Genomic DNA, 15,042 nt, shown 5'->3' on the forward strand with positions numbered 1-15,042 from the left:
ATATATCGAAAAAGTCTACGTAACAAAGACTCCAATAATACAATTATAATCAAGCAAAAAATATAATAAACAACATAATAACCAAATTGTATAACTCATATACATATATATATAGAAAGGCCAGTATGGTGGCCTGAAATTATGGGTGGAGCCCGGTGGTATATAATCAGCCGTTCGCCCATCCTTCCTCGTCGGTTCCGGTGCGCGATACCTGATACGTCAGATATCAAGGGCCGACTATCCAGACCAGACGCAGTGAGCCTGTTCGTCAGCTCCCGCGTTATTCGTCTCCAATTTTTTGACAAACCGTCTCTTGTCCATCAGCATCCGTAGGTTTCGCCGTTGGAGTGTCGTCGTACCCATCGAATTTGTCGCTACGCCTCGGGCCGGCTGTCGCAGGTAGGGCTTCGGCACCCTCTTTTCATTATGTTTTCGATGTACCGTCATCATGCTTGTACTCACGAGCCGCTCGGTTCTTTCATATCGAATGTTTTCGGTGGCCTCGTACGCATGTCACTGTATTCTACTTTCGATGTAGTCGTTATCATCGTTCGACACGTTCGATTACGCCACGTCAGGCGATTCATTCGCAGGTACGGCATTCGAAACCGTTCGACTGCCCGAGCATTTCTATTTGTAACGGTCGAATCGTTCGACTCACAGCCGACTGCTTGTTACGACAAGGCAAACAGTCCGCACGTTTCGCTTGGTCTGCTCCAGTTCGAATATGTCTCTTCATTCATGCAATTGTGTTATGTGTCTCATTTCATCTCGTTTCATTCATTTCAGTCCCAGTCATTTCTACTGTTTCAAAATCATTTCTGTCACTAGTCGCGCTCCGGCGCGAATCCTGTCGCACCTCCGGTGCACCGATTCGCTTTGAAGTGCCCCAGGGTTCGGCCTCATTTCTGTACATGCTCCAGAGACTGAATCACTCGCAGGATCACGCACGGTCCCTGATTCTGCTCTTTGTCATGGCATACCATTTCTGTCACTTATTACGCTCCAAATCGAATCTTGTCGCATTCCTCTATGCACCGATTCGTCCTGGTGCGCCCAGCTGCTACGCCTCATTTCGGTACATGCTCCAGAGACGGATTCTTTGGTAAACCTACAGTTCAGTCGTTGAATCCTGTCTCTGTCATGGGACATCATTTCTGTCACTTATTACACTCCAATTCGAATCCTGTCGCATATTATTTATGCACCGATTCATTCTGGTGTGCCCAGCTGCTACGCCTCATTTCAGTACATGCGCCAGAGACGGATTCTTTGTTGCTACCATCAGTCCAGTCGTTGATTCCTGTCTCTGTCATGGGATATCATTTCTGTCACTTATTATGCTCCGATTCGAATCTTGTTGCATTTATTGGATGCACCGATTCGTCCCGGTGTGCCCAGCTGCTACGCCTCATTTCAGTACATGCTCCAAAGACAGGATTCATCTGTTAGGTGCATGGGCTCGTCTTCTGATTCCAGTCTTTGTCATGGGTTTCATTTCATTTCACCTATCACGTTCCGGTACGAATAAATCACATTCACGGACCAATTCGTCCCGGCGTGCCCCAGGAATGGCCTCATTTCAGTACATGCTCCAGTTTCCGTTTCGTGCTCGGTCGCAAGTTTGTGGCATGGCGATTCGGATCTCTGTCATGGCAGATTTACTCATTTCACGGTCACGTATCGCTTCCCGCTTCTAGTCCAGTTGATTCTTCAATGTTGGATTCTTATCGGGGGGCCCTTGCTCGTCAGCCTCATTTCGCGATAAAAAAAAAAAAAAAAAGAAAAAATATATATATAATAAAAAGGGGTAGGGGGGAAGAGAAGAGAAAATTTCATCTGTTTCTTTCATTTGTGTCATTTTCATCTCATGTCTGAAGTCTCACCTCCACTGTTAGCTAGCCTTCATCAGGTGGGAGTCTCAAACAAAAACTTCACCTTCATCTCCTCAGGTCAGTCGAGTTCAGTAGGTCCAGCCTGCACCTGGTCGGACGGTGCCTCCTTAGGTAAGCATAATCATCTAGTGGGAAAACGCCCTTCAGCAAAGCATCCTTCTTTAAAACAGGTATTTCTTTAGGAGTCTCCAACCAGTTATAATCCATGTCACCCCTTGTAGGTCCGTATTAGGAAGAAACCCGGATCAGAGGGCTTGTAGCCTCATCAGACCCACGTTCTGTCACCATGTCCCAGGCTGACAGCGAGGACCTCACGGCTCCATTGTCCCCATCCGTTTCAGAAAATGGCAGCCAAAGGGCCTTCAGAGCATGGACCATTCCCAGGCTGACAGCCGAGCTGAGACGCAGGGGTGTGCCCTTTCCAGCAACAGCCAGAAAGGCAGAGCTTTTCCGGCTCCTGTTTCCTCCCCCCGAGGTGGTGGAGGCTTCGGCTCAGCAGGCCTCATTGGGCTCCATCGCCTCCTCTATCTCGCAGCTCCACACCCTGGTGTCGTCCCTCACAACCTCGATGTCAGATCTGCAGGGCCGAGTGGCCCTCCTCGAGACCCACCCCTCTGTTTCTCCGCCAGTACCAGCATCCCAGCCAGTTGTTAGTCTTCCCGCAGGTATCTCCGGAGGTGCACCAATAGTGTACCCGTCTCATTTGGTGTCAGCAAACATCAGGAAGGACATCTTAGAGGGCAAAGACGTCAATTTGGCTTCTCTTCTGATCTCGATTCACGAGCTGGCAGAGAATAAGGCGTATACTTGGGGGGACGTGTCAGTGGTCCTCAAAGCCAAGGATCCCAGACTAGACAGGAAACTCTCTATCACCGAGTTTTCCTTGGCCTTCGGCATGATGAGGGACATCATTTGCTCAGCCTCCCCTGGCAGAAGGGAGGAGCTGGATCGGTACCTCCATGTGGTAGTTGACCTGGGGTACAAGTACGGCGGGTTTTCATTCTATGACTACCACCGCTCCTTCTCCGCTAGAGCAGCCGCCAGGCTCTCCCAGTTCCAGACCCCTACGGACTGGAGCACCATGGACACCAAACTGTTCTGCCGCCACTTCGCGGGGCTACGGTCCCCTCTGTGTGCAATCTGCCAGTCAGCAACACATACTGCGGCCTGGTGCGCTACCTCAGTGGCAGCCCCGCCCTTCGACCGTCCATCTACCTCGGGTACCGCTCAGGGCCTGCAAGCACCAGCTCGCCCGCCACAGACCGATAAGCTAGGGCGCCCAGTTAAGACCATGGGCGGTGCTCCGATCTGCAACAACTACAACAGTGGGTCGTGTAACTTCAGTCAGTGTAGGCTGCTCCATGTGTGCACCCAGTGTCATAGAGCTCACCCCCGGCTCATGTGTGAGATCAAGCAGCTCAAAAGGTCTTGACTAAGCCGGCTCAATGTTGCATGGCTTAGTGTCTACCTTTCCAGTCACCCTACCCCCTCACTGTCCGCCTTCCTCGTCCAGGGCTTCACGGAAGGTTTTCACACTGGACTTATCTCTCTCCCTCACTTCACGCACGAATGCCAGAACCTACGGTCAGCAGCCACGGATGAACAAGCCATCGACCAACTGCTGCAATCTGAGCTAGATCAGGACTTTGTCATCGGCCCTTTTGTACAGCCCCCTTTCAGCACCTGGCGAGTCAGCCCTATTGGGCTTGTCAAGGGCAAGTTCTCTAATAAACTCAGATTGGTTTATGATTTGTCAGCGCCTCATTCCTCTACGGTTCCCAGCCTCAATTCTCTTATTCCCTCTGAGGAGTTCTCCCTTAAATATGCATCGGTAGACATGGCCATCCAGGCCATTCTTAAAACAGGCACAGGTACCTGGCTTTCCAAGGCCGACATCTCAAACGCTTTTAAACTTCTTCCCATCCATCCGTCCCTCTGGTGCTGGCATGGAATCAAGTGGAGGCAGCGGTACTACTTTGCCACTAAACTCACGTTCGGGTCCAAGAGTAGTCCTTGGCTCTTCGACACCTTCGCGCAGGCTCTTGCTTGGATCTTGTTACACGTAGCCCAGTGTCAGGAAGTCATTCATTATCTGGATGACTTCCTGCTGATAGAGCCACCCGGCTCTCCTCCACGAGATCTGGGTAAGTTGAGGGTAGTCTTCAATAATCTTAATGTCCCCATCGCTGAGCACAAGGTGGAGGGTCCGTCGCAGGCTATCACCTTCCTCGGGGTCAGCCTAGACACTAACACTATGCAGGCCAGCCTTCCCCCGGATAAACTGACCCGCATCAGGACGGTCCTGAGGGACTTCACTCATGCCAGAACTTGTACCAAGAGACAACTTCAGTCCCTTCTTGGTATGCTTAATTTCGCTATGCGCATCATCCCCCAGGGGCGCTCGTTCGTGTCACGCCTGTTAGCCTTGTTATCCCACTCTCAGGACCCGGAGCAAGTACTCAGCCTGGATTCCGCGGCTATGGCAGACCTAGCCATGTGGGAGGAATTCCTATCTTCTTGGAACGGAGTGTCCCTGTTCGTCCCCTCCGTGTCCGCCCTTTCACCTCGGGTGGTGACCGACGCGGCGGCCTCCACGGGCTTTGCGGCGATCTTTGGCAACCTCTGGCTCGCAGCCCCCTGGCCTCCATAGATACTGGCTATTCCTGGCTTCACTGAGACGTCCTCCCTGTTTGAGCTATATCCCATTGTAGCCGCTGCACACACCTGGGGCCGCAGCTGGTCGGGCCAAACGGTGGTCTTTTCTACAGATAACCTGGCCACTGCGGAGATTGTTAATAAAGGCAGGTCCAGGTCTCTACAGATTATGTCCTTCCTGCGGCGACTGACCCAGCTCTCATTATTGTTTCAGTTCAACCTTCATTGTTCCTTTGTTCCCGGCAAATTTAATCAGGCGGCGGATGCCCTCTCCCGCTTTAACTTTGTTTCATTTTTTGATCAGGTGCCCGGAGCCGAACCAACATCAGCAGCTATCCCGGACTGGTCTCAACTGATCTTGGATTAGCCCCACACTTGTCAGCAGCAACTCAACTCATTGATCACTCCCTCTCAGACAATACCCGCAAGGCCTATCAGTCGGCCTGGAGGGCCTTTAGTCGCTTCGCATCATCTCACAATACAGAGTCCTCCCGGGTCAAACAAGTCCTTGCCTTCCTTTCCTACTGCCATTCGGACTTGGCATTGTCCTTCAACACAATCCGGTTGTACTTGGCCGGGGTACAACACTTCACGTCCCTCCAGGACCCTACCAAGCCCTCCTTATTTACCTTTCATGCCGTCCGGGCTCTCATGCGCGGCATTCAGAAACGTCGGCCAGTTTCCAGCATCAAACGGCTGCCTATCACAGGCGAAGTGTTCAGGGACATGTCAGATATTCTGGCCTCTTCACCTTTCGGTCTCCATGTCAGTGTCGTCCTGCAAGCAGCCATACATCTGGCCTTCTACGGCTTCCTGCGGCCAGGCGAGTTTACCTGCAGTAGCCCCTCGGCACGTATGCTGTGCAAGCACCATCTAGTCAGGTTCGAGGACCATTTCATCTTGCACTTAGCGGTTTCCAAGACACAGCAGCTTGGCCCAGGTACGGACATACATTTCTATAGGACCTACAACCGCTGGTGTCCGGTTACTGTCCTCTCCCGCTTGTTGACCCTTTTGGCCGATCAACCAGGGACTGGCCCACTTCTACCCTTTCACTCAAAACCTCTCAACGCAGCCCAGTTCATGGAGCATGTCAGGATACTCCTGGGCATCCTTCACCTCAATCCTGCGCACTACTCAGGACATTCATTTCGCATCGGGGCAGCTTCAACGGCCTCCCGCCAAGGGGTCCCGGTCCATGTTATCAAAAAGTTGGGTAGATGGAAGTCCTCCTGTTTTGCCCGTTACGTACCCAATCCGCAGATTGAGATGGCCCAGGCCTTTGTCAAACTCACCCAGTAACAGTCTTGGTTCAATAAAATGCTTCCCCTACCTGAGTGTTTTGCCCCCTTATTTTGGTATACCGTACGTTAGACCAGGGCACACTTTCAGGTCCATTTCAAGTAAGCGAGTTTATGTTATCCTTGTCTTTCATCCTTATCCGTATCGGTCAGAGGGCTCTACACCATAAATAGAAAGGCCAGTATGGTGGCCTGAAATTATGGGTGGAGCCCGGTGGTATATAATCAGCCGTTCGCCCATCCTTCCTCGTCGGTTCCGGTGCGCGATACCCGCCCACCCGCCCCTTTATCAGGCCTTTACTCTAAGCACACTCCTCATATGAGTACTCATGTCACCCATTTCATATTCATTTCATTTTAAGGTATGCCCCCTTATTTTGGTATACCGTACGTTAGACCAGGGCACACTTTCAGGTCCATTTCAAGTAAGCGAGTTTATGTTATCCTTGTCTTTCATCCTTATCCGTATCGGTCAGAGGGCTCTACACCATAAATATATATATATATAATGGATGAAAAAAAATAAGAAAAAATTTTCTTTTACATTGTTACAAATTAGGGGTTGTCAACGATATCAACAAGGGGGGGGGGGAGGGGGCGATCCAGGAGGAGAACAGGAAAAAATAAATTCTTATATTTATTCTCAATAATAGAATCTATAAAAAATATTTATATGAAATGGTTTCATTCAGTCCAGGGGGGTGGGTGGCATTCAGGCGCTCAATCCAGAGGGTTTCCCTCTGGAGGATAGCCCGATCCCAATCACCACCCCTAGGGCTGGGAGGGACCACCTCCAATACAAAAAATTGGACGACAGAGTTGTCGAACCGGTGGTAAAGACCAATGTGTCTCCCAATCGTGGTCAGCTTCTCATTACCTGAGTCATATAAGTGGTCACCAATACGCTGTCTGAACTCACGGATTGTTTTGCCGATGTAGAATACTCTGCAACGGCAAGTCATCATGTAAATAATACCTTTAGTGTTACAATCAGAGAAAGTACGTGAATATAATGTTTCACCGTTAGGTAGCCCAAACTTGTAGCCCTCCTTTATCCATGGGCAGCGGGGACATTCATTACATCTAAAGGTACCACGGGGATTCTGTCCCAGTGATGATGGTGCAGTATAGTGGCTTTTCGTGAGATGGTCTCTAAGGGATCATGCTCTACGGAAGACTAGCTCCGGAGTCGGGCGGATCAATTTAGATAGTATATGATGATCTGTGAGTAGGTACCAATTCTTGCTTAAAATGTCGCGAAGGTCAGAGTGGTGAGCCGAATATGTGGTTATGAATCTAACAGATTCATTCTCATTAGTCTTAGGGCGATGATGTAAAAGTGTATTACGGGAGTGTTGGTTAACTCTATTAAAAGCTTGTCTAAGGCAGGTTTTGGAGTATCCTCTAAGCAGAAGACGATCCCGCAGCGCATTGGCCTTTAGTTTGAAATCTGAATCTAATGCACAATTTCTGCGTAAACGCAGATACTGTGCATAGGGTATGCTGCGTATAAGTGGTTTTGGGTGGGCACTGGTGGCATAGAGAAGCGTATTTCCTGCTGTGGGTTTACGGTAAAGATCCGTGTATAAGGTACCATCAGGATGTTTTAAAATTAGAAGGTCCAAAAAGGAGATTTTTTCAAGATCTAAGTGGAATGTAAATTTTAGATTAAATTGATTGTTACCTAAGGTTTGTATAAATTGTAAAACATTTTCCCTAGTGCCTGTCCAAACCAGGAACAGGTCATCTAGATAGCGATACCAGAGTAGAACATCATCTAAGAAGGAGCTTAATTGGTCACAAGAGTGGACATATCTCTCCCAACCTCCTAAAAATAAATTTGCATACGCTGGTGCACATGATGTGCCCATTGCGACCCCTTGGATCTGTAGATAGTACTGAGTATCAAATAAGAAAAAAATTTTTGTAAGGATAAATTGTAATAAAGACAAAATAAATTTATTGAACGGCCATGTGTTAAGGTCTTGTTCGTCCAAGAAGGATCCAGTCGTCCGGACGCCCAACTCGTGGGGGATACTCGAGTATAAAGCCTCGATATCTATTGCCACGAGGAGGGCGTCCGGAGGTACCTGGATCCCATCAAGATGTTGTAGTAGGTCGGTAGTGTCCTTAATGTACGATGGTAACCTGCGTACATGTGGCATTAAGTATGCATCAACAAGTTTGCTAGCATTGTCTGTTAAAGAGCCCCTACTAGAGACAATGGGTCTCCCTGGGGGGCATTCAAGGTTTTTGTGCGTTTTCGGGAGGGCATAAAATGTCGGAACAATAGGAGATCTAGGTATCAGGAACTCAAGGGTGTCTTTGTCAATGAGGCCAAGATAATGGGCCTCAGTGCAAAGGTCCCTGAGTTCCTGATGGAAGGATATAGTGACTGATTGTTCAATTGGACGATACCAAGTATTGTTTATCAAGATGGTCATACACATGTTCTTATATTGGTCATTAGTCATTAAAACGATGTTCCCACCTTTATCGGATGGCTTCACTATTAAATCTGGATGTCTCTGTAGAGATCTGAGTGCCTTGAGTTGTTGGGGGTCCAAATTGGGATGGACTTTAAACTTTAAACAAGACTTTTTATGGATATCTTTGAGAAATGGCTTTCTTCTTGCCACTCTTCCATAAAGGCCAGATTTGTGCAGTGTACGACTGATTGTTGTCCTATGGACAGACTCTCCCACCTCAGCTGTAGTTCTCTGCAGTTCATCCAGAGTGATCATGGGCCTCTTGGCTGCATCTCTGATCAGTCTTCTCCTTGTCTGAGCTGAAAGTTTAGAGGGACGGCCAGGTCTTGGTATATTTGCAGTGGTCTGATACTCCTTCCATTTCAAAATGATCGCTTGCACAGTGCTCCTTGGGATGTTTAAAGCTTGGGAAATCTTTTTGTATCCAAATCCGGCTTTAAACTTCTCCACAACAGTATTACGGACCTGCCTGGTGTGTTCCTTGGTCTTCATGATGCTCTCTGCGCTTTCAACAGAACCCTGAGACTATCACAGAGCAGGTGCATTTATACAGAGACTTGATTACACACAGGTGGATTCTATTTATCACCATCAGTCATTTAGGACAACATTGGATCATTCAGAGATCCTTGCTGAACTTCTGGAGTGAGTTTGCTGCACTGAAAGTAAAGGCACCACTTTTCAGTTTTTTATTTGCTAAAAAAGTTTAAAATATCCAATAGATTTCGTTCCACTTCACAATTGTGTCCCACTTGTTGGTGATTCTTCACAAAAGATTAAAATTTTATATCTTTATGTCTGAAGCCTGAAATGTGGCAAAAGGTTGAAAAGTTCAAGGGGGCCGAATACTTTCACAAGGCACTGTAAATACAAGGAATATGGAAAGTCCAGTGCATTAAAGTAGAAGTCCACTGTATCGGTACCCCCGTGGGGTCGCTGAGTGTAGTAGTTCCACCTGTCACCCTGCTCAGCCCTGCATTCTCTTCCAGTCACACTTTGCTAGACAATGAACAGTCCATCAGCTTGTTTTTGTTGTTTATTGAGGGATTTAACTTGGATGGAAAAAAGGGAACATGGGATGTCCAGATAAATTAATTCAAACTGATGAAGAAGATAGTTGGAATCTGTACTTGCAGTCTCTAAGGCTGGGTTCACACCTATGCGAATTGGATGCGGCTTTCCCCGCATCCAAATCGCATAGCAGGAGAATGTGACTGGCTCTCTATGGAGCCGGTTCACATATTCCTGCAGCAAGTCCGATGCGATTTGCTGGAAAAACGTGTGGCTTTTTTGGTCTATTTCAGGTTTGAATTCAGCCCAAAATTTGGGCTGAAATCGGACCTGAAGGGGTGAACCAGCATGCACCGGACTCCTGCTGTGCGACGGATCCGGCAATGGTTTGAACCCAGCCTAAAGCTCCAAACTCCTCCAGCACATCACTTATGAGTCAATGCTGCTTTCTCTACTGCAATGCTTGATTCCTGACACAGCTAGCACATGGTTAGGCCCCACTCTGAATAAACCCTAACAGTTCAGGATTCGCCATTTGCTGGCAGGGGTTTGCAGTCTCCTTTGGTGTAGTAAACCAATAGCAATGAAAAGAGTACTTTCTGTGCTAGCTGTAACTTGATGAACTACTGGTCCCAGTCAATCCTATGCAAGCTCTGACAACCCTCCTGGCTGCAGCAGCTTGTCTCTGAACCCAGCGACATCACAGTATCTCCCTCTGGCTCTATATCCACTCCTGGCATGTCTCTCCCAGATCTTCTCACTGTAAACCTATTGCAGAGGAGACAGCCAACATTGGCTTGGAAATGAATGGGAAGTGGTGTCACGCATAGAGTTACTATAGGGCTTCTGTTGTCTGCGGCCTACTCTGCACCCACCTCTACAGTGAGGCCACAGCTGGCACCTCAGCAGGACCCTGAACCAGAAAGGCTTCAAAAAAAGGAAGTTTGGATAGCGATTTCTTCTTTACAGGGCTAGATAGGTTAGTCTGAGATTGTGGGTGCATGTCGATTTTGAGATTTTAGTGTTAGGGTGGACTTCTACTATTGGACATCATCCACAATACTTTTGGCCTGATTTATTTTGGATCCAAGTTAGAAGATTTCCATGCTTTTGGTATAGCCTGCTTGATGAATGTTATTAGTTTATACTGGCAGTGCATGATTAACTCTGGTCGCATAAGGAGTAAGGATGAGTTCAGGCGTGTTTGCAACTCCACGTGCCCATGCCCACCAGGAAACTGACACTACACAGCGCTAATCACAGGCAGTGAGACATTTCCTGATCAGCGGCTGCACAGATCAGGAAATGTCTCACTACCTGTGATTAGCGTTGTAGAGTGTCAGCTTCCTGGTGGGCTTAGGCATGTGGAGTTGCGAACATGCCTGAGCTCATCCTAATTAATTAGTAATGTTTCCGCTAGGTCTTCAGTGAAATTTTGAAATGCATACTATAGGTGTTCCACTAAAGAATGTGCGCCATGGGCATGTCCACCAAATATGTGGAAATGTGCCTATGTCATTATGTCCCTGTAAACCTTTCAGAGTGATATTTTGGGTGTATTTGATGACGTACTGCAGTTACATAGTTAATCTGATTGAAAATAGACAAAAGTCAACCCAGTTCAACCAACATAGACAAAAACTCAAAAAAAACTCCATATATACAATCATATACCCACAGTTGATCTAGAGGACAGCACAAAAAAAACAGTAAAGGATGATCCAATTTGCTCTAGCGGAGAATACAATTAATTCCTGATCCCCCAACAGGCAATTTAATATTTCCTGAATCAACTTTACCTCTAAATGTAGAATCCAGTTATATTATGTGCATTTAGGAAAAAATCCAGGCCCTTTTTAAAACAATCTACTGAGTTGGCCAGAACCAGCAGACCTAATGGTACAACTGTCAAAACAAATGTAGCTAACAAATTAACTGCAAAAACATGTGCAGCTCACAGTCCTTTTTCCTGCTATTTTAATATAAAGTGTAACCAAACTAAATTGCAGGCATACAGCTACAGTAAATACATAGATAAAATACAGTACATATAAGGCAGATGTTCTCTCCACTCCAGCCTGTTGATCAGACAATAAAGGTGCCACAGATGTCTAATGTGATGATCCCTCTGTTCTCTTTTCCCATCCACATTGTTAATGCGCTAGCTCCAAGGGCAGTTCTTCCCTCCTCTGGTCTTGAGTACTGCTGTATGGGTAATGGTAAGAGGCTGATACCAAGTCAAAGGAAGGTACTTGCCCAGGTTGCATTTAGAAGTACTGTAAAAGCAACCCTTTATTTTTGAATACATAGCTGTATCTTTTACACTGGCCTTGAGTCCAGCTTTAATAAAAAGTGGTTATCTTTGTTTTCTCTTTTAGGCGATCTATAAGATGGTGGGTACTGTGATTATGATGCGCATGAATCAAGATGGCCTAACTCCACAACAGAGAGTTGATAAAATCTTCAAAAAGATGGACAAGGACAGAGATGACCAAATAACCTTGGAAGAGTTTAAAGAGGCAGCAAAGAGTGACCCCTCCATAGTGCTTCTTCTGCAGTGTGACATGCAGAAATAGTATCAGTTTCATATTGTCAGCTCAGCTGAATGCCCCGCATGCACCTCTCCACCTTTCCTATCCCGCACAATATCATGGGGCCTTCCACCTAATCAATGTTATAATCAGTGCCACACTGATCATATAAGATGGAGGTGGTGGCAATATGGCTACGTCTTAGATAATGAGACTGAATACACTGTAAATTGGAATTCACACACAATCTCAGCTGTCTTTCCCTAACCTATCATAGCTATTTTTAAAGTAAACTAATCCATATATATGCCTGTCTCTGAGAATGCCTAAAGAAGACAGTCTATGGTTCTTTAAATATGAACTGTTTTAAGCAAAGTGTTTGCTCTGTTGTACATGTTTTTGTATATTATGCAGTGTTTAATTTTTTTATTTAACAAAACAGTATATGTCAAATTTTATTGTATGTAAAAGATTGTATGTGTAAAGATTCAAATTCTATATGAATGGCAGTGGTTCAAATTCCGCTCCCATTCACCTTCTACAAGTAATATTATTACGTTTCAACTTCATTTATGCTATGTAATACAGCTGCTCTGTCTTAGACCACCCAAATCTGGGTTACATGTTAAAAGTCAGGTGACTGTAACTTTGTACCAGTTGTTGTCACTATGCAAGCAAATGTTGGTGAAATGACACTGTAGTGATCAATACAAATTACCTTTGCAATTAAACATAATCCTCCCAAATACTCCACTCTTCAGTAGTGACTATATTAGTTTGTTTTATGTAAAGAAGACCCTTCTACCCTATGTGTATTATTTGTGAATTAGAGCTTTTGATAAAGCCTGTCTAAAAATATGTGACTGGCTATGTGTGGGACATTTATCAAGCAAATTATCATGAAATGTAGGTACACATCTATTGCAAATCAGGCTGCCTATCATTTAGAAAACTACATGCAACAGTGTATTTATGACCCCTGTGTCTGAAATCCCGGGAAGCCAACGGGGACAGATCAGTCTGTAACAGATTTTTACAAAAAAACACATACACATTTACAAAATGGTCAAGGGCAGGTTTTATCTTGCCACAGTGCTACATTAGTGCAGCAGAGGGAGGAATACATGTATCAAACTGCAATCTTACAGCAAATATGTCTCATAAGCTCTTTCACTGATCCTGTTTAGCATTGCATACCATGGGATCATAGGTCTGCACAGCCTATTGCATTAGGGTGTGCACCCCAAAGCTCAAACACACATGCCTTTCACTGCAGCCTCAGCTGCACTGGACAGTGAATGGACGAACAGTGCTCTGTGCTAAGGGGATTCCTGTTCATTCACAAATTGAAGCAAAGTAAGCACAGTTTATGAATGAATTTATTAATGAAAGCAGTGAATGTGTGTTCCATGTGTTCATTTGGAAAAGGAAGGGGCCAGTGAATGACATATTGACTAGCCTCTTCCCCTGCTCTCCATTCTGAAACATCCCCCCCCCCCGCAGAAGCCGGGGGGAGAAGAGAGGGAGGGTAGCCGGCAGCACTGCAGGTGGGGGGGGGGGGGCAACAGGCAGTAGGCCTGGGCAGTAGAGGGGAAATTGGCACCACAGGTAAGGATTAGGGTGTGCCCAGGCACAACTGGCACACCCTCTGTGCACACCTATGTGTGGGACCGAATTGATAAATGTCCTCAAGGTATATTATCTTATGTTTGAATCTTCAGTGGGAGCTCCTAGTAATGGGTATATATTGTACAGTGTATATACTTACTATTGGAGAATGCTATCCCTACAATCCAAGGACCTGTTCAAATCCAACTCTACAACTTCCAAATACATAAACTTGTCACAAAAATGTACAATATATTGCTTATTTTAAGATAAATTAATTTTACATCTTAACATTGTTGTGGTTAAAACAATATATACCACATTTCACCATCTGAATTAAAGTTATTCTGAGGATGTAATTTTTTTTGTATTGGAAATATTTAAATTACTCTCAATTCAAAAGCTATTAAAGAAAAGACCATGTTTGCTGGACGTGCATGCATGATTCAACCACATTTGAGAGCCAAAATCAGACAGCAACAGAAATTTTGCACGAGTGAATGATCCTGCATAGTTACTGGAGTATAGGTGATTCAGAGCCGATCTGCCCTATACGCTGACTACACAAGCTGCGTAGGACCCTGCCGCTGTGGGGGGTCCCCCAAGACCAGGGGGCGGACTGGGCATCTCCCCCCCCCCGGGCCACTCTCATACTTTGTAAAAAGGCTGCACTCATGTCTGGGTAATGAAGGACCAGTGACACTATGCAAAGCCACCGACCGCCGCTTCCAAATTCTGTGTTTGCAGAGCTGCAGCGGAGCGGTAGGAATATGCCTGCTAGAACTCTGGTTCCAGCCCAGGGACAAACATTGCTGCCTGGACAGGGTTTACACCGGTCACGGCCGCTGCTCACCTCCTGCTGTGCGGCCATGACCTGTGTCTCCTCCAAGGTAGATGGCTACATGGCTGAGCTGTGTGTCTCTCACACACAGCTCAGCCTCAGAGCACACCGGCGCTGACAATGACATCCCCTCCTCTGTACGGGAGAAGAGATAGGGCTCATCAGCTCTTCCTCCTCCTGGGTCTGCCCCACCCACACTTGCCGGGCATTTTTGAACCCAGAAAATAAAAGCTGCAGGCAATCTGCACCTCAGCCTCCATCCTGGGGTAAGTTCACCTCTCTCCTGCCTCCCAGTGTATAAAATGATTTTAAGGGGTGCTCTGTGGACTTTGATAAGAGAGGGGAGGGGGGGCAGGCTTTGGTGAGCAGAGACCCCCTTTACACCAGAGTCACAGCATTCCCCCTTAAATCAAGGTTCCCAGAACACCCTTTACATCAGATCCCCCCTTAAATCAGGATTCCCCTTTACATTAGAGTTCACAGAGCTCCCCGTTACAGTGTAAGTGGAAATTCTAGGCAGACTCTGATGTAAGGGGGGGCTTTGTGCAGATTCTGGTTTAAGGGGGACCTCTGTGTGGACTTTAATGTAAGGGGGCCCTCTGTGCGGACTCTGATGTAAGGAGGGGCCTCTGTGTAAGGAGGGCCTCTGTGTAAGGAGGGCCTCTGTGCGGACTCTGATGTAAGGGGAACCTCTGTGCGGAGTCTGATGTA

General features: G+C 46.7%; 1 protein-coding gene across 1 annotated transcript in view; it reads left to right on the forward strand.

Annotated features, from left to right (window-relative positions):
* Positions 1–12,630, forward strand: part of HPCAL4 (hippocalcin like 4) — an 89,664-nt gene extending 77,034 nt beyond the window's left edge. Inside the window, exon 4 of the mRNA XM_077482089.1 lies at positions 11,730–12,630. Within this exon, the coding sequence (XP_077338215.1) occupies positions 11,730–11,927 (198 nt within the window). The 3' untranslated portion in view covers positions 11,928–12,630. The remainder of the gene's footprint in view (positions 1–11,729) is intronic.
* Positions 12,631–15,042: the final 2,412 nt, after the last annotated feature.

The sequence above is a fragment of the Lithobates pipiens genome, unplaced genomic scaffold (assembly GCF_037356315.1).
Source record: "Lithobates pipiens isolate NorthernLeopardFrog02 unplaced genomic scaffold, aLitPip1_a1.2 Scaffold_16, whole genome shotgun sequence".
Lineage (NCBI taxonomy): Eukaryota > Metazoa > Chordata > Amphibia > Anura > Ranidae > Lithobates > Lithobates pipiens.